The sequence below is a fragment of the Gadus chalcogrammus genome, chromosome 4 (assembly GCF_026213295.1).
Source record: "Gadus chalcogrammus isolate NIFS_2021 chromosome 4, NIFS_Gcha_1.0, whole genome shotgun sequence".
In the NCBI taxonomy this organism is placed as follows: domain Eukaryota; kingdom Metazoa; phylum Chordata; class Actinopteri; order Gadiformes; family Gadidae; genus Gadus; species Gadus chalcogrammus.
The window spans coordinates 17,863,860-17,884,246 of record NC_079415.1 but is presented as its reverse complement, the minus strand read 5'-3'; the positions used below and the strand labels follow the sequence as shown (position 1 = coordinate 17,884,246).

The 20,387-nt window shown below is 46.1% G+C and overlaps 2 protein-coding genes across 3 annotated transcripts in view; both read left to right on the top strand.

Moving 5' to 3' along the window:
* The first annotated feature begins 232 nt into the window (after positions 1-232).
* On the top strand, positions 233-5,560 carry LOC130381192 (betaine--homocysteine S-methyltransferase 1-like). The gene is made up of 8 exons (XM_056588658.1): positions 233-472; positions 844-976; positions 1,428-1,540; positions 1,742-1,933; positions 3,059-3,206; positions 3,701-3,883; positions 4,224-4,452; positions 5,164-5,560. Exons 1-8 carry the CDS (start codon positions 449-451, stop codon positions 5,342-5,344), a joined length of 1,203 nt encoding a protein of 400 aa, XP_056444633.1. The 5' UTR covers positions 233-448; the 3' UTR covers positions 5,345-5,560.
* A 1,412-nt stretch (positions 5,561-6,972) lies between these two features.
* The window catches only part of jmy (junction mediating and regulatory protein, p53 cofactor), a 26,322-nt gene continuing 12,907 nt past the window's right edge, over positions 6,973-20,387 (top strand). For both annotated transcript variants that reach the window (XM_056587447.1, XM_056587446.1), the window contains exons 1-2: positions 6,973-8,280; positions 12,663-12,836. In XM_056587447.1, the coding sequence (XP_056443422.1) occupies positions 7,438-8,280; positions 12,663-12,836 (1,017 nt within the window). In that variant the 5' untranslated portion in view covers positions 6,973-7,437. The remainder of the gene's footprint in view (positions 8,281-12,662; positions 12,837-20,387) is intronic.

Genomic DNA, 20,387 nt, shown 5'->3' with positions numbered 1-20,387 from the left:
AGAGCGGGTCGTTCATTGCCAGTTCTCTAGGGTTCAGAACACTTTCACTAATTCTGACCGTTTTATTCTGTTTAAAGAGGTACATTTCTGCTATCAGCCTGCTACTCTCAGGAACGTTTTTAATTGTTATTAGACTGCCTAATAGTGGTCAATAATATTAAATAAGTAAATATAATTATGATAAATGATAAGTCAATTCAATTCTAGATGAGGCCTGTATAGCAGTTACTAGGCTGCCAATAGCTTTATCTCCTGGGGTAGAGTGGGTCTTGCTGGTGGAGCGTGTCCATGCATGCATGAAAAAAAGATGGATAAAAAAACATGATAGACCCTGTTCTTTGGATAAGCCACACCCCCAGCTCTATAAGACTGTTGTTGTTAAGGTGTTCTACTTTTGTCTCAAACTGAGCACAGGACTCTTACCTGAACACTTACCTCAGACAGGAGTATGGCACCAGGAGGAGCAAAGAAGGTAAAACAACAATTTGTCTTGTCTAAAGAAAGTATTTGCCACCTGATGTAGGGCTATTCCTTATTTAGCATTATATAGCATTATATTAATTATTGGGCTGCATTCCATTCAGCCATTTAGGGAGGCTTTGGAAAAAAAGCCTACTACCGAGGCAATACAGAGAACAACGGAATAGGCTGCAGACAAATTCAATTGGAATAGCTAAACATATGCTATATAATTGCTGCATAAAACAAATGGACAGAGTGCAGGGCTGTAAGGATCTGATAAAAAAAAAAATAAGTAAGAAAGTTAAGCTGTTAGCTTTCATGCAATGCATTGGTGCAAGTTGATAATTCCTGGCCAATTAAACTCATGTGAATTGTGAACAGAACATTCTGGAGCGTCTGGATGCAGGCGAGGTGGTGCTGGGGGACGGAGGCTATGTGTTTGAACTGGAGAAGAGAGGCTACGTGAAGGCAGGGCCGTGGACCCCGGAGGCGGCCTCAGAACACCCTGAAGCAGGTACCAGTATCACGCAAATAGACACCCCGCATTTAGTCTTCTGGTTTATCAACTATGCTATTTCACTATTTACAGATGCAAATGTGTTTTTTGTTTTGATGCATGTAGAAGGCATAAGGTGATTTAATATGCACTATGGGGGCCGTTTGTAAACTTTTGCTGCTGAAAAACCTGCTTCACTTCCAGATTAAGTTTGAGCTTTGCTTCACATTTATAAAATTAGAATTATCTGTTCATCTAAATCTAAAATCTACATTTTATATCTAGGCCTAAATAAAAAAAAAGTTAGGACTTTTACATGGGATGGTTTCATGGTTTGAACCACTGGTGGTGCTGTTGACCCTGCATTCATATTTTGTTTCTGTTCGGAACCCTACTCTTCCCTAACAGCTCTTTCCTGCATGCATGCATGCATACATATGTTAAGAACATGCTTGTCATGTGGTTTCAGTGCGGCAGCTGCATCGGGAGTTCCTCAGAGCAGGAGCAGACATCCTCCAAACGTTTACCTTCTACGCCAGTGATGACAAACTGGAGAACAGGGGCAATGTGCAGAGTTTCACTGTAAGTCCCAACCGATCTTTACAAAGTTAAGCTCGCCCGATGAATAGACCAACCTCACTTGTATTTTGGATCTGCAACTGAATATATTTAAAAAAAATCTTTTAAGATTTTGAATTTGTATATTGTCACAAAAAAGAGAAAAGAACCTGCTGGGAGACAGTGTTTGCCTTTTATGTTAATAAAGTTTGTGTTAAATTCCAGGGAAAGCAGATCAATGAGGCGGCGTGTGATCTGGCCAGGGAGGTGGCGGACGAGGGCGACGCCCTGGTGGCTGGTGGCGTCTCGCAGACTCCATCTTACCTCAGCTGCAAGAGTGAGGCTGAAGTAAAGGCCATCTTCATGAAGCAGATCGAGGTCTATGTCCAGAGGAAGGTGGACTTTCTCATCGCAGAGGTGAGGCAGTGCATGTATGCATACATACACACACACACACACACACACACACACCACAGCACACGCACGCAGCACACGACGACACGCACACGCACACGCACACGCACACGCACACCACACACACACACACACACACACACACACACACACACACACACACACACACACATATTATTATTATTTATTTATTTGATTAGGACAGTGCACATTAATCAACATGTCAGCCAGAGCATCAATATAAATATGCCAGAGTTAGCTTAATTGCTAACTTTCATCCGTTGTCCTAAGGCATATGCATTATACACACACATAGATTCACGTTCAACACACTCAGTACAAGTATCAGTATTGGGCAGTAACATGACTTCCTGGAATTATCATGTATGCCTTATTTCAGATTTTATTGTATTTAAGCGTCCTGCACCATCATAGGTGGCCAGCCCGAATCGGCTTATAGAACACTACAAAAGTAGGGTTGCATTCATCATTTAGATGGATCTAAAATGATTACAGAAGCATAAACATAAGATAAGATATACTTTAGTCATCTCAACAGAGAAATGTAGGTGTTCCAGCAGCCAGCATACATATACATATACACAACACAACACAACACAACACAACACAACACAACACAACACAACCCAACACAACACATGTATACACACATATTCCACCTAAACCATGAGCCCACAATACCTTGCATAGTTTAGAAAAAGTGGAATGGATGGTCCATTTGCATAAGTAGAAGTAGAAGTAGCTGTTACTCAGAGATAACAGTACAAAATGTTTGCAAATATACAGGTGTGCAAATAAAAAGGTGTGCTATAAACAGGTGCAAATAAAAAAATAGAGATATATATCTAAGCATGTATAAGTATAGATAAGTTTGATAATGTAAGCAGCTCAAGCTAAAGTTTAAATTAATATTCTTCTGTCCTTACTAAAATGGGGAGTTATTATAAAGTCTAATTGCAGTAGGTAAAAAAGTATTCTTAAATCTGTCCTTCTGCGGCTTAGCTGTCGTAATCTCCCACTAAAAATACTCTTTTGTTTGTTTGAGCTCGAACTAAACATGTAGCCAGTGCAACCAACGGGACAGCTTGTATTGTGTGGTTCTGGCAGTACTTTGAGCATGTGGAGGAGGCTGAGTGGGCCGTCCAGGTCCTGAAGACCACAGGGAAGCCCGTGGCCGTGACGCTGTGTATCGGACCGGAAGGTGACCTGAATGGGGTCAGCCCTGGAGACTGTGCAGTCAGACTGGTGCAAGCAGGTATGGTGAAGAATGTATTCTAACATTCATCCTGGGATGTTACCTGCTGCCCTCCCTCAAGCCTTCGCCGCACACTCTGGTGTGGTTTCCAGGTTTTGTTTAGGGTGTCTTACTTTAAAAGACCAGCTTTAAAGGAAAACCAGAGCCAAACATAAAAAATAAATAATCTCAAAGTTAAAACCTGACGATATGGTGTAAAAATAGACAAAAATGTCCCTCTTAAGGTCTTAAGGGAAATAGAGAAAATAAATAGAAAATGATACTCTGCGGCTGAAGGGATTTTTTTTATTTGATAGAAAGTGGAGGGGACTAGCTGAAACTATTGGGTATTCCTTTAATAACATATAATTAATTTTTGGTATTCCTTAAATAATAAAAAATATTTATTCGATTTGTTATCATTATTAGTTTTTCAATCCAACAGAAGGTTCTTTACAATATCCAAAGGATATCAACCCTGTTAAAGAAGACTGGTTCTGCACCTGTTTCTATAGGAGCTGACATAGTGGGGGTCAACTGCCACTTTGACCCGGTGACCGCTGTGAAGACGGTGAAGATGATGATGGAGGGGGTGGGGAAGGCTGGGCTGAAGGCTCACTACATGGTCCAGCCCCTGGCCTACCACACCCCCGACTGCAATTGCCAGGGCTTCATCGACCTCCCTGAGTTTCCCTTCGGTGAGCGGTCTCGCCCGGTGTACTCCTGGGCGCTCAATATCCCGTGAATGAAGGAAACCTGAACGGAAGTTAAATAACCATAGACTAGTACCTGAAAAACCTTTTCACAGTAATTTTGCGTTCATAGTTAGGCATTTATCTTGATGTACCGTTATAGGATTGTCTCACAATATATTGATTATGCAGTATCGCTGTATCGCATATCTTATTGTGTCGTAAGGTACCCTGTGATTCCCACCCCTATTCCTGATTGTTGTATATTCTGGTCTGGCGTGTAGTCCAGCTCATGGATCAGTTCTGGAGCGTGACCATGAACAGCTGCTCCCCTTCTTCCTCACAGCCCTGGAGCCCAGGGTGCTGACCCGGTGGGACATGCAGAAGTACGCCCGGGACGCCTACGACTCTGGCATCCGCTACATTGGAGGCTGCTGTGGCTTCCAGCCCTACCACACGCGGGCCCTGGCAGAGGAGTTGGCGGCAGAGCGGGGGTTCTTACCGGCTGCCTCAGAGAAGCACGGCTCCTGGGGCAGTGGCCTGGGGATGCACACCAAGCCCTGGGTCCGAGCCAGGTACACACCGGTCTGCCTGCTGCTGGACGCCCCTCAGACATTCTGTTCTTTATGGGACTTTTTAGAAGGATTGTTAAGTATTGACCTCAAAGAGGAAATGCATATTTCTAAATGGGGCGCACATTTAAACAAAGTACATAGACACAGGGCGCCAGATGTAATAGTACAACAGAGCACAACACCGGACTCCTGAATACAGACAGAAACGTTAACCGAGAGTTCTGGGCTGGTGCCTACAGGGCGCGTTGATTGGGTGCCAGGATCGCAGAAGGGACAAGGCTTTTGCTAAAACGTGCCCTCTACGGCACAATGTAGACGGAGAGAAACCTGGGTGGAAGACAGAGAGGGACAGCATGTCGCTTGGAGGGTGGTGGGGGGGGAATTAGCTCAGGAGGTAGAGTGGGTTGGCTGGTAACCAGAAGGTTGCTAGTACGATCCCTGGCTCCTACTAGCTACGTCAACGAGCATGACGAACTGGCTGTCCCCCTGCGTGGTTGACTCCGCCGTTGTTGCTGTGTGAATGTGTGCATGAATGGTTGTTAGTTGCTTTGGATAAAAGTGTCAGCTAAATCTAAATGTAAATTTAGGGCCGCAGGACAGAGTTGTACTTGGGTCTTGTGGTCCTACACACACGGCTACCAATGGCTGCCGCCGCCAACCCTTCAAACGCCCATCCTTATTGTGCATACTTGTTCACTTCCTCCCCGTCAGGGCTCGGCGAGACTACTGGGAGAAGCTCCCGCCGGCGTCCGGCCGCCCCCACTGCGCCTCCATGTCCACTCCCGCCGGATGGGGCGTCACCAAGGGCCACGCCCAGCTCATGCAGAAGAAGGAGTCCACCACTCAGGACGAGCTGATGGTCCTGTTTGGGAAGTCGGTGACCAATCAGTGAGCAGTCTGTCTCAGGGAGTGGGGGGAGACAGCGCCTCTGGGGTGTCTCTTTAGATCTGCCTTTTTGAGCGTGCTTTGTGCTAAGGTTTACATGGGGTTTATACTGCTTCACCAAGAAATGTTTCTCATGACATACGACCACTACCTGTGTTCGGAGCAACAGTTCAGCATGCATCTGTGAACGATGGCCTAATCAATAAAGATTTTCAAAAATATTGTAAGCATTGAAGAAGTTTCGAAGTCCTATTCTTCAAAAGACTGCAGAGTCAATACTTGGTTCAATACTTTATCCCTGGGCTGAGGGTCACACATAATACCCAAAACAACCACCACTGTCCATCCGTGGTTACACAACTTCTCTGCATATTCTACAAGCCACTCACAAACCACCCTCTCTAGGCTAACTGTTTTGGCTCGGTGTGATACCTGGGCAAGACGGGCCCCCGACCTGTTGGTCTACGGGAAATTAATTAAAACAGCTAAAAGTGGGGGTCAGAGACAGGGATGTGTTGTTAGACTGATAGACAACACAAGGGCCCTTTGATGTTATTACCAACCACTCCCTGCCAAACGTCTGGCAGGGAGTGGGAGGACAACAGGATGAAGACACAGACAAAAATAGTTTGATCATCTCAGTGTACCGGAGGTTTGAGAGGCAGGTCTCTGGCAGGGATGGTGATGTAAAAGTGGGGGACAGAGAAAGGGTTCCGACAGGGAGGGGCATGAGGACAGGGAACAGCACGAGGTGAAACAATAACTAACTGTCTAAAAAATAATACAATCCTCAACAGCATGTTCTTTTGTATTTATTAGGGATATAAACTAGGACTAGTTGTTTCGCTGAGATAAGCTTTACATTCAATCGAATCAAATTGTTCATTTCCTTAGACAAGGTATAGCCCTAGGCTATCCTTTTCTGGTACACACATAACTAAAATACTGTTCATTAAATGTATATGCTCCTGTAACAATACATATCATTATTACAGTATAATTAGGCATACACAGCTATTAATAATCATTAACTGTCGGCAGAGGGCGGTGTTGGGATTTAAACACGTTTCACATTTTTAAATTCACGTCAGCCATGATCTGTCATGATGAAAGACAATATTTAGACAATAAATCCATTGTTTTTGTGTGTAACCACAACTAACCAGTTGATGCTATTCACTGTTATTTGAGGAACGTAAGATAATGATAACAATGCTAAGATGATTGGATATGTAAATTTGGGAATACATCATACAAAAAAAAAAAAACACAGTTCCAAACAGTACAGTGGGAAACACGTGCTGCAGTCCAACGCTGAAAACAACAAGCTCTGTGTGGAAAATTACGTCAAGACGTTACTGCGGCCCTACGTCAGAGCTTTGCCCCCACGCGCCGATGTTTACGTGGGAATAAACAAGGCGAGAATGTGTGATTATATAGAAAAACAACAACCAATAGGATGGAATATACAAATAGCAATAATCAACCAATAGGGTTAGGCTGTATATTGTTTTGTTGCTGTTTAAATATTTCAGTTACAATGTATACTCTGGAAGCGAATGCTAACCCCGCCCCTGATGGGAGGGACCGCCCCTCAGGAACGCCTCTTTGCTGCTTGTAAACAGAAGCGCCCACGTGACGCATAGCCCGTCTGCAGCCCGTCTGACACACAAAGAGAAGCGCAGACTTTAGCGTTAGACGCGGCAGGTGAGCGGAGCAGGTGGCATGCTGAGCGACATAAGCCCCAGATATTCGACCACGTCGACTTTTTTCCCCTTCTCTGAAGCTCTGGAGAGGTGTCTGGCCTTTTAAACGCCATGTGCGTGTGACGGGAACGAGCAGTGGCCAAGACAGACGTCAGGATCGCTTTTTTTGGGGACATTTTCGACTTCGATGTGAACGTGTCAGCAGAGTAGGGTGGCCTTTGTTTTGAAGCCACTTCAGCCGAGTGAATCGCTCGTTTCCAACTTGCTGGGGCTGATTTGTGTGTAGCTCGCATTAAGCTGACCAGAGCCTCTTTAAAACCGGTCGACGTCGAAGGGATTGTTTTTCCTTCGGGCTGATTTAACGCATCGACGTGTTTTTCAGACACCGAATGAGATGTCGTTCACGATGGAGGAGTCTCTAGAGTCGGGATGGGTGTCCGTCCGGCCGAACCTCTTCGAGGAGACCGAGCGCCATAAGTTGGTCTTCATCGTGGCGTGGAACGAGGTGGAGGGGAAGTTCGCCATCACCTGCCACGACAGGACCGTCCAGAGACGGACCACCGACAGGGACCCTACCTTCGACTACTACTCCACATCCCCTCTACCCATGGCATCGAACGCCAGTCCCTCGAACAGGAACGATGGGTCAGAAGTTAGAGTCGGACCGAACTCCAGCACCAAGAGCAAAGATGGAGGGAGGAAATCGTTTCCTCCCGGTCCTCCGAGGCCACCGGAGACTGCGCGTAAAGCCCTCGGGTCGTGGGACGTCTTGTCCCCAAAAGTGATGGACATCGAGGTCCTGGAACCAGAGGACTTCCCCCCCGGAGGACTTGCCTCCCCAGATCACTGCGACACGGACGGGAAGGACAGCGGGGGCCGTGAGGAGTACAGCTGGGCCGGCCTGTACTCCTTCCAGGACCTGCGGGTAGCACACCTCCAGCTCTGTGCGGTGAACTCAGACTTGGAGCCCTGTCTGCCCGCCTTCCCCGAGGAGCAGGCCGGCATGTGGACGGTGATCTTCGGGTCACCCGAGGTGTCGCAGCGAGAGACGGACGCGCTGTGCTACCAGGTGCAGGTATACCTGGGCCATGCCCTGGACACCTGCGGATGGCTCATTCTCTCGCAGGTGCTGTTCTCCGAAAGTGACGACACGGAGGAATACTATGAGAACCTGAGCGAGCTGAGACAGAAGGGCTACGAAGACGCGCTGGAGAGGGCCAAAACGCGTCTCCAAGAGGTATACAACTGATTATTTTGTAAGATATATCATCAGCCCAGCAGGTTATCAACGTCATATTGTGAATTTTTGACCATGACAATGGCAATGTTCTTTAAAGGTTCACGTGGCCACTGGCCCGTAGCTCTGCAGTTGAACAGGGTCTGAACTGATCAATGTTTTCAGACGTTGAGCACATCGTGTAGGGTAGGGGGCATGCTGCCCGTCGACTTACTGGTAGGGCCAGAGTCCATGTCATGTCATGTCATGTCAGACAATCCGTTCTCGTGGTCTCCTCTTTCCCAAACCTTTGTCTTTGTTTCCCTAAGCCAAGAGCTGCCATCTGTTGCTGGAGGTTCACAGGCCTGTAATATGATATGTGAGCTGGCTGAGGACCGACTCAGTGGAGGTTCAGAACAATTGGAGGCGGGATTACACCAGTGGAACAAAAATGTCCAGAGAGTTGCTGAAGTAACTTTTCTGCTGTCAGAGTTACAATGACAACCACGTTGTGTTTAAACATAGATGGAAAGCACCGACAAATATCAACTTGGGATTTTTTTCTTTTCTTTTTTACAATACCAAACATGCCATGTCCATTGTGTTTTTGTCCCTTCAGAGTTGACCACTAAAAGGCTATGTTCGGTCAAGGGCACATTTGACATCAAGATATAAGTAAGCTTTGTAATATTTAAAGATCCGCTTATCTCGTTTGAATTAAAACAAAGTAGGGCCGTATTGCTCTCCTATCGTAGGTATGTGTGTTGCAAAGTCATTGTTTGGGGCATTTGTTATACCTCTGATTTTTTCTAAGCCAAAGTGAACAGACCTTGGTTCCAGTGCGTATCATGTAAAACTGAAGTACTCATTGTATCGAGAGCAACGGCTCCATACTGCTTCTGGAGTCTCAAGCGTTGGGACTGGGTCTTGTTGTTGTCCATAACAGGGTAAAAAGTGTGGTCGGTCTGAGCCTAGGCCCTGTACACAAGGTCGCTGCCCCGGCCAGACGCTCAGACTCTAGTGTTGTCTCTGTCGTCACCATGGCAACACATTAATTAGTTATGCACCTTAGTAACTGCTTACAATAGTCTCACATACTCTCCTACCATTCATACTCGTAACTCCTTTTATAGCTAAACTATTATCATATTTTTTATCACTTTTATCAGTTTAAAGTTTAAACCCTCTCCACAATGAAATGCATGAACAAAAGGTGATCAGCTGTTTATTCCCTAGACAGGTGATGTTGGCGTGATCTCATTATTCCTTCGAATGATGAAACGAATGGAGTCCACCGACCAGCGATCAACTATTACAGGATCCAAAATTACAGGAATTCATGCTAATCCTCCTGGATGTATAACGTGGCTCACACCATCAGGGAATAATTACACACAGGGTCTTCTCATTAGGCCAGACAAAGACTACAATGCCCACTGTGGCGAGGTCCAGGCTATACCGGTAACTCGGGCTAATGGGGCCTTTGTGCTCTGCTGAGGGCACAATGTTAATGTTCAGGGGGCTTTCACGCTGCCCCGGCTAACGCCAACATCTGGCCAATAAGCCGTACCCGTGGTCGTCGTAGGATTATGCTTTTGGTTGGCAAACATGTTAAGTTGATGTGGGCCAACGCGGGCCGGTGTTCTACAGTTTGGTGTTGGTGTTTGCTGGGGCGGTGTGCAAACACCTTAAAACCCCTCCTGCTGTATCCACTGATGTCGGAGCTGGGATGATGTCATCGCTGTGTGAGAACGGCTTTCTGGTTGCCAGAAGGAAGTCTGTGGTGCTCACTGAGCAGCCCAAACGTCCGGCCAGTAAGATCTGTGTTTTGTTTTTTCCTACCAGTGTGACATTACCCCTGTTTGGGAAATGACACCCAAACGTAGTCATCATGAGGGCCAGAGGACAAATGATTATATTTAGTAGCTTTGTTCATAGTTAAGAAAACCGAAAGGGGTGGCGTTTACCAATGGACGTGGTCTATTGTTTTGATCTAGGCTACAGCCGGTCACAAATATCCCCAAATAAAAATGCCACGAGTCTCATAAACTGTGCACATAAATAATCACAATGTTCGTAGCAAAATTCACCAGAATCTTCATCATAAACACATAATTGAACAGAGAAGTATCCTCTTCACTATCTTCCCCTGGTGACATCAGAATGGGTAGTGTCTGTCTACCCAGCTCTACGATGGACGGACTCACTCCAGCCTACCAGTTGGTCCAGTCCAACGTCTCCTACAAGTTGTTTTCATACATGTGGAGAAGGTGGAGACAGACATTTGGTCTGTTGTCTGTGTCAACCTCTTTTTAACCAGACTCCACATGGTCTAATGAGAGGTCTGTGGTGGGGATGCGGTGGGAGGGTACTCATTTACTGCCAAACCACTTGACACAACACAGGGCAGCATGTCAGTCCAATCAGGCTTGGAGAAGTCTAGGGAAAGACGGTTACTATGTAGTCCTTCAGCAGACACTTTTCTTGCAGTGCAGATAGGACATCAGTGTTTGATTCCAGCACCTTTGGGCTGGGATGATGGATTATCCCTTGTGTGATTGGCTCTCCCATCCATATGTTTAATAATTTCACTTGAGATATGTTTCCATGTTTTCCACAAGATGTCCATGTTTGTTCATTTAAATTCTCTAGAGGTTGGCAAATGAACAATGTAATTTTGTTGTTTCGCCAAAAAGTTGATAGAGTTGTACCCTTTTATGAAAGCAACTCACTAATCCTTTGTTGTTGTTGTGATTCAGCTGCCCAGACATCTAAGAGGCAATCTGTATACTTTTAGTAGATTAGTGGACACAACACAATAGAACGTTCACAAATAGAATGTACGCATTTGTCATTTACATGATCATTTGCCAAACTTCCCCTGAGTGTTTGTTAAACAAAGTGTTAGGGCTCAGTTTGGGAATCCCTTCTCCATGCTTCATACTAGCGGTTTCCTTGCCAGCCCAATGAAATACTGACTATTTTTAAACTTGATTATATAGCAAGGTTAGGAGGTCATCCGCTGGTGGAAAGTAGTGAGTCTATGGAGTCTATCGAGATGAACAAACCACTAATAATGTGGACGTACGTAGACCACACAGGCTTAAGATAATGTATCAATCAATGTATCTTTCTATGGTGCATGGTACTTTTCTAATGCATGTCACCCTCTACTTGTTCAGCAAGGCAGGAATCCTCTCTGACTGCCAGAGAGTAGCACCTCGTTTGAATAGGATATCCCATTAAGTCAAGTTAAATTTTATTCCAAGTTTATTTTTGTGTCGTTTTGCATAGCACATGCCCAGGCGTGTGTCTTCTATTTAGCTAAGGGCGAGGGAGCTGGGGGGTTGGCCAGTCAGCCAATGAGCAGCTGCACGGACCGAGAACTGAGAGCAAGGTCGGCCTGGTTACCATGGAGACCCGGGACCAAGGTAAACAGTAAGAGTAGTGTTTTAGGAGTGAATTACCCAGTGTGCACCCCGCTCCCCACAGCTCAGCGCTACGAAGAGCTAGCCCAGGGTCGATAGAAAGACTCTTTCTTCATATTTATAGCTGAGGAGGACGTTTTCCAGCGCTTATGGACCGAGGATCGGGTTTCAGGGTCATGAGGCACGACTGAAGGACACGTTTGGTCCCGTGTGAGCTCGGCCTACCGTCACTGAGTCCAAGCATCACTTTTGTCTTGTGTGTACAATGGCTGGTTTCATTACCCTGTAACAATGCAGGACCTGTATCGATGGCTGGACATTAGGCAGTAGTCTGGTGCAGTTGGGTCCCCATTGTTCAAGATCAAAAGTGTGCCTTTTATGATGTCACTTGACTACAGAAAACTCCATTGACTTGCATTTTATACATTCGATAGCTGGGCTTGCATGTATTCACTAAACTTTGAAAGGAATCTTTGTTTAGCACCCTTTGCTATCATGAATAAGTAAACACAAGAATGGCTGCACACCCACACCCATAGACGTGTAATATTCTGCATTATTCAGCAATAACAACCTTTAATCTTGTATGTACAACATAGATCTTATGATGCAGTTCCATCATGGCCTACCAGGACACTCTGTTGGCAATGCAAATTTGAAGTTTTCCTAAATATTTATCAATATTTCACCAGAATAGTTGGTTACAAAATGACATTATTGCTCATTAGCAACAAGCGTTGATTTGAGCGCAGATGAACTCGGGCAGAAATTTTCACCTAATTGTGATCTTTGGTCTTGAAGAACATGAGATGGTCTGTTTGATGTTTTGAAATGGGAACCAAAGCAAGACGTACAATCTGGGCCCTCCCACTGTTTCAGGAAAATGTACTATTGTATCTGACCGTGCCTCAACACCAACCACAGCATCTGCACCCCGTTCTCCAGTGAACCGTTGTTGATGTTGTGTCCTGCTAGCTGCTGGAGCGGCACCGGGCCATGGACAGCATGGTGGAGCTGCTGCAGGTGTACCCCGAGGAGGACCGGGCGTACGGGGAGCTGCTAGAGGACACCACCCAGCTCTACCAGTATCTGCTGCAGCCCTTCAGGGACATGAGGGAGCTGGCCATGTTGCGCCGGCAGCAGATCAAGGTACCGCACTCCGCTCGCCACCGTGAGGCCTCCCGTTAGACCGTCCACAGAACATCTAATCATATTTAGCTCATCAATGTATCGATTGAGTCATTAATTAAGTACAAATCACAACAAAGAATGCTGCTTTATGTTGCAGTTGTATTTAAAATATTTGGTCCATGGTTCTATACAATTAATGAGACGAGTTTTTGGACGCACGCACACACCCCATCTGCTTCAGGGATTGATCTCCACAGATTGTAGACCTTGCTTTATCGTGAGCTAACTGAGCCCATTCTTGGATCACTTCCTCTCCTGACTGTGGTTTAGGTTGCATTTAGCTCACTATTCATGTAGGCTGTCGGCTCTCAAGGCCAAGTATGGTATGCGGGGTTTGGCCTGCACAGTGTACACACAACTAGGGCTGGGATAAACGATTATTTTTTAAACGATTAATCTAGCGATTATTTTTTCGATGCATCGATTCATCTAACGATTCATTTTTTCAGTCCGATTCGATTTCGATTCGATTCTCGATTATCTCCCCATTAATTGACTAATAGCAATTTATACATGTTGATTTACATATCTGAATGATAAAATATGAATTCCTTAACATTTCAATACATGTTTATTGCCTTTAAATTCCAATATAAAAGTGCAAAGTAATGCATTCTTAGAATTCTACGGTGCTCGGTCATCTGCAGCTGCTACCGGGTGGCGCCTCTTCAGGTGCTGGTGAATTGCCGTGTTGCTAGAATGGAAAGGCATCTCCTTTTTTGGCGCCTTGCACTTATGAAAGTCTGAGGAGCCACTCGCGTTGCAACTACGCTCCGGCGCCGCCCATCTTTTTTTTTTTTTTTTTTTTTTTAAATCGACGCGCATTTTTCGCGTCGACGTAATTTATGCGTCGACGTCGTCGATTACGTCGACGCGTCGTCCCAGCCCTACACACAACGCTAACTCATGAGCGAACCATTGGTCCTCTCTCCAGGCGGGCTGGAGGGAGGGAGCGCTGTGGTCGCTGTGGTGGCAGGGCTGCTCTGAGCGGCCTTGTGAGTTCATCCTGATCCTGCCAGTTCACGTTCTGGTTCTCTGCAGATCAGTCTGGCCTCCATCCCGATGAAAGCCTCTCCCAAACATTTACTAAAATGATCATCACCACCGCTAGGGGGAGGGAGCTTCAGCTCATGGCGGAAAGGAAGGCAATCAAAACAGAAATCATTCACAGAAGGCTTTAGGATCTACCAAATAGGCGTGAGCGAGGGTGTCACTTGGGTATCTCATCTGACTGGCTGGTGTTCTTTAAATCAATTTGCTGGCCTCTCAAGGTCAGACTGCTATTGACCACGAAACGCACACTTGAGGATCTGGACGGGCTCACAAGGCTCTTTGGGGCTGCTCTCGGTGGCCTGAAGCAGGCCGAGCAGAGGATCAGCTAGAGAGGCTTTGCCCCCCGCTACCCCCTACCCTCACCCGCTCTGAGCGGCTTAACAACCAGCAGAAGTATTATTACAACAACAACTGCTCAACAACTCTTGAGCCTCTGCTGCAGGCGCTACTACAGTCTCTAATGCCGGTTCTACTACCAGCTCTACTGCAGACTCTGCTGCATGCTCTACTGCAGACTCTACTTCAGGCTCTACTGTTAGCTCTACTGCAGGCCCTACTGTTAGCTCTACTTCAGGCTCTACTGCAGACTCTACTGTTAGCTCTACTGCAGGCTCTGCTGCAGACTCTACTGCAGGCTCTACTGCAGGTTCTCCTCCAGACTCTACTGTAAGGTCTGCCCGAAGCCCTGCCCTCCCTGTCAACCACTATCCTTTGGCTTTGTTTACGCCTGTGTTAAAAAACAAACAGAGATACTTTATCTTTATTTGTTGAGTCATTATTTATTTCTATGTCGGTCATGGATTGACCAGAAGGGTTTTGTCAGCAGTCATCAGGGTTTACTTCTGAATGTGCTGCTGAGCCTTATTAAGGTTGTGTTTCTCTCCAGCAGACTCCAGGGTTAGGGTTACTCATTGTAGATATGTATCTAAGATGCATTAACACCACCTGCTGTTATTTAACTACCCTGTTGACCCTTTATCAGTTCTAACATTACCAGGAGGATGGTTTAGGAGCTGATCTGCATCTTGCTGAACAGGTCAGCCAAGATGTCCGGCAGGCATGAGAGGCCTACTTTGTGATACAGCTATGACCTTTATTTAACTCCTCTGAAAGAGGTTTAGATGTATTCATCAGAAGAATTATGAAGCTAGCATTTAATGAAGGACATCTGGTTATCCCATTTGAGCGTTATTATTTAGACTTAATGTTGTAAAAAGAAATCCAGAGGACAGCAAAAGTACAGTTATGGGGAGACACTGGTTTCCATACAGTGTTTGTGAAGGGCCGGCATCAAACCACAGTCTGGTCTGTTGGCACCGACATTTGTTTGGCCCCCTCTTTATTTGCAGACATACAGTATGTTGAGCTTCTTGCTTATGCTAGGGCAGTGGGATTTAAACTTGACTGTTGTCTGAATGTCCTGCTCATAACTGAATCAAATCGTTCTACTAGTCCTTCACATGTCCGCCTTGTCAGCCTACGTGTCAACGAGGTCCCCGGAGGACGCAGGGAGGTTCCTCAGCGCCTGATTAATATGATGTGATCGGCGGGTTAGGCTTAGCTCAGGAGGTAGAGCGGGTTGTCTGGTAACCGGAAGGATGCTAGTTGGATGCTAGTGTTGCGGTGTCCCTCAACCTGACTGCTCCTGACGGGGCCTAGAAAAAATATAAAGTTTGGTTCCTGTTGGTTGTCAGTTGAGGTCATGGGTAGGTAGGGAATTTATTATATATTTTTTAATTTTCCAGCGGCAGCGAATGATAGGTAGGTTTGTTTTCATTTAAAAACGAGAAAATGCGCTCATCCTTGTACAGAATGAAGAGGTGCTGTACAAAAACATAATTATGGTTTGCATCAAAACTTCTTTTTTTTTTTTAAGCTCATAAAATTATTTGGGTCGCACATAAATTGACAGGGTCGGTCAGAAACCGGAACCGAACAAATTTATTTTTTAGGCCCGAGCTAGCTTTCTCCCTGCATGGTTGACTCCAGCATCGGTGTGTGAATGTATGCATTACCCATTGTAAGTTGTTTTGATAAATGTGTCAGTTCAGGGCGCAGTAGTCTGGCTCAGGCGGGACAGACTACTTCCTGGTAGTGAGGAGCTGTGGGGTTCCGGCAGGCAGGGTTGGGTGTGGGCGTTTCACAGCGAGCCTCTTCATGAACAGGTGGGACTTCATGGGGTTTTGGCAACACTAGAATTAGTGAAGAATATGATCCTCCTCATTCAACTGCCCAAAACTGTTCAAATTATGAATATTTAATGATGTTGTAAATAAAGGTCATAGGTTTGATACGTATGAAACCACGGTAAACAAGCCCTCACATTTGAAAACGTCAAACATGAAAGACCCCAGCTGCTACGATGATACTGGTTGGTTGGATGGTTGTGGAAGGCCTATTTTATTGTACTATTGGCTTCATTGTGCTTTGAATATGGGCTAGGCCACCTTGTGCACAAATATGTAAAGCAGATCTGGCCCTACTCTGGCAGCCCTCGGCCATTCATTCTTCCACACAGCGTGCCATCTGTCCCAGACCTGTTGTCGCACTAATGGACTCCACAGGCTCTGCTAAACATCTTGCATCTTTGATGAGCACCTCCTTATGCCTTCACCTAACGGAACCCTAGACCCAACGTTTAGAAGGTACACTTCGATGTTCAAAAGTAATTATTGTGAAACTCTTATCACATCAAAGCTTTTCACAGACACTGGATTATTGTTGTGGAGCTTAGGAAATATCATAAATATTTAGTCGTTGTCGGTAAGTGTGTTTGCTCAATTGGACATACATTCAAAGTTTGAAGTTTCCACAAACAAAATATGTTGTTCTTACACCCAATTGCAGATGGCAGATAATTTCCTTGTAGTATTCTGCCTGCATGGAGTCTCATCCTCTTTTTCCAACCGGCAGCTGTCCTGCTACTGCAGGGGGAAAGGTTCTGCAAACAAAGCTGTATGCAAATGACGTCCTGATGCAGACACAGTTGGCAGTTGGCTTCTCCCAAAATGATGGCAGAGTGGATACAGAGTCATGGAAGAAAAGTGGATCTTGACTATAAAGTCCTGTGGTATAGAATCGTATACTGAGGTATTTGCATACACTTTGCGTGTATGCAATAATGTGAGAGTTTGATGTGGTTAGAAACTCATAGTATGTCAAATCACTTGCCGTCAACCAGGTGTTGGTAGCCATGCTTGAATAACCACGTGATCAGCATAACATATGAACGGCCTCTTGTTGAATAGGCTTTAGGCCTATGTCACGCAAAAATTGATGACCGGAAGAATGTTGCTGAGTAGGGATACGGCTTTTCCGTTTAGCTTGTTTACAATGGCGAGGCTGATGGATACCGCTGGAGATCTTTCTACTTTCGGCTGTGAGCCGGAAGTAGAAGAAGACGATAATCATGTTCTTGTCGAATGCTACCCTCCTGTAGCATTCAGCGGCGGTGTCTAACCTCCGAAATCACCAAAAGCAAGAGCGCCATTGTGAATCTATTTTGTGTAATTATCATGTACGTCACATAAAAAATGTAGAACGACGTAGCTTCATCTTGCTCTTCATACGCCATCTTTCTCGAATGCCACCTGAGTTTGTTGTTGCTGGTGAGGTAAAGAGGTCAACTGGTTGCTCTTTTACCACTAGTTAAAATGGGTACAGCGCCATCTATCTTACCGGGGTGACATGCTTCGGCCAATGAATCGATTTTCATGTATACTCTGAGTATTGCAGTTTTCCAATTGAGGAGCATAGTCGAACTATGGCTGTAATCGGATTAAGCGTTGCATGTAAACGTACTGACTGTGTTGCTAGCTAGCTGGACTATGTCGGATAGCACTAAGTGTAATACATGTCCGATAAAACATATCCTTTTTAATTAATCGCATTCGTCAACTGCGGACGGAGGCTGCTGTTGTTGTTATAGATAGAAACGACCGGAAGTTCTATATCCCATCTACGCGTTCCTCCGCGTTCTGGAAGCAGGAGGTGTGACAAAGGGCTATTCGACATATGCTAAGAGTTTGTGCGTCATTTAGTCTGTGAATTATTCAATATTATCAGAGTTCGATTTTTGAACAACATCAAAAAGAATAACTAGAAATAACGATCGGATTATCTGATCTTGAACAATGGACATGACCAGGTGATTGGCAGATGAGCGACTGAATGGTGTTCAGGGCTTGAATAAATCCATAGAGGAGGATTCATTCACTACCAGGTAGTGAATGGTGAAGAACCGATGACGGGGCAGTCCTGTGTGCGCGAGAGGACTGGTTCTCCGGTTACCGGAGGGCCGTAAAGCGTCATGCATAATAGATGGAGCTCCGGGGACATCTGTGAGGCGCTGGTCTGGTCGCCGTGGGCACAGGTTGATCTAGATGACGTAATTTCATTATCTATAGAGACAGAATGCAGAGGTCCTATTTGGACGCTGCGTTCTGACACCTGCCGTCGCTGTCTTCCCGCCAGATGATGCAGGTCATATACCAAAACATAGAAGTAGAATGTGGTGCGGGGAACGCAGAAAAATAAGGTCTCACAGCAGGCGTGTATGAGGTTTCTATCATGTGACTGTCATTATGACCGATGACTCTGTAGGTTCTCCATCTTGGATCTGAGGGTTTGGCAGTAGCTCAGGAGGTAGAGCGGGTTGACTGGTAACCGGAAGGTTTCTAGTTGGATCCCTGGCTCCTCCTGGCTGAGTATCGAGGTGTCCCTGAGCAAGACGCCTCACCCTGACTACTCCTGACGAGTTGGCTGTCGCCCTGCGTGGTTCTCTCCGCCATCGGCGTGTGAATGTATGAATGAACGATTGTAAGTCACTTTGGATAAAAGGGTCAAAATCCCCTAAAATGTCAAAACCGATATGTAAACATAACTTTTAATGTCCTGCCTCCTGCTCGCGGAGTTCCAGTCCTTTCCAGCCAATGTTGGCATGTGCCCGGCGAGTTCTAGTGGGAAAACGTCTTAAAGTCTCTCATTCTCAACTGAAGCCACACAGGCTAGTGAGAGGGCCAGGGGTCGACGTCCTGAAGCACCTCGTCTCCTGGCCAAGGGAATTGGTGTCATCCCTCCCTTTGAGTGAGCCTGTCTATTTGGGACTCCTCTCCATTTGGGTCTCTCTGTGGTTTGTCCCCAGCAGCTGTAGAGCTAAGGTGTCGACAGACAACCAGGCTGCTCTTTGTTCCTAATTATAGAGCTGGGGAGAGGAAGTATACCCCAGAAGAGACCTTCTGCACACTTGTCTGACTTAGTATTTTTGCCTCTATGGGAGTCAATTTAACACATTTTATTTGTATAATCTGTTACCATAAATGGTTGCAAAACTATCGCCATTATGAGGGAATTATAGTTTGCACACCGACGGCGGTGTGAACGACGCGGGGCGACATCCAGCACTTCGGGAGCAGTTAGGGTGAGGTGCCCTGCTCGGGGAAAGCTCGACACACAACTAGGAGGAGCCGGGGGTCGAACGAGCAACCTTCCGGATTACCAGTCAACCCGCTCTACCTCCTGAGTCACATGACGCCCGTACTCCAGTCACTATAGGTTGCTAATGGGAAAACGTATCCAGTGCAGGTTTAAATGTAAAACATAGACCCAAACATATTGGGACCATTTTTTATCGTACTATTTATCGTACGAGTTCAGCCCAACCAAAGGCCTCTCACTCAAGCACGTGCGCGGGCACACACACTCTCACGCACTCAGGCATTTACACACTCTCACACTCTCACAGACTCACACCTGAGGCCATTGCCTACTTTGATGCATTGAACTTGTGGAGGCCCCTCTGCTATTCATGTGGCTGTCGGTCATAAGAGGGTGTCACACCACACTATACAGCACTAGGTGTCTGTCTCCAGAAATAAAGGACTTTCTCCCTGGGTCTGTTCCATGTCTACTCCCTGGAAGAAGACCAGAAAAAAAAAGGGCTTTTAATTTCCTCCTGTTCAGTTCTGGCAGTGTGGTGCTCCTCGTGTTACCTCAGTCCTTCACCCCTAGGTGTTACCACTTCCTCGGTGGCCTTGCTCTGGCCGTTTGCTTTCATTCCTGCTCTCCTCCCCCACCCTCTCCCTTTCCTCCTTCCTGTTACTCCCTCTCCTCCTCCCATTTTCCTCTTAAACACACACACACACACACACACACACACACACACACACACACACACACACACACACACACACACACACACACACACACACACACACACACACACACACACACACACACACACACACACACACACGTAAATCAACCAGTAAGCCGAGGTTTGGAGTGCGATTTTCATCCAGTGTTATCTTAGATGTGGGACATGTATCCGGGAGGCTTGTGTTCACAGGCTGCCGCCTCATAGCAGGATGAACGGGGGCTGCCCCCGGAGTACATTTTGTTCCAGCTGCCCCCTTCTCTCTCTCTTGAATGCACCAGAACAGCCCTTCCACGTGGCAG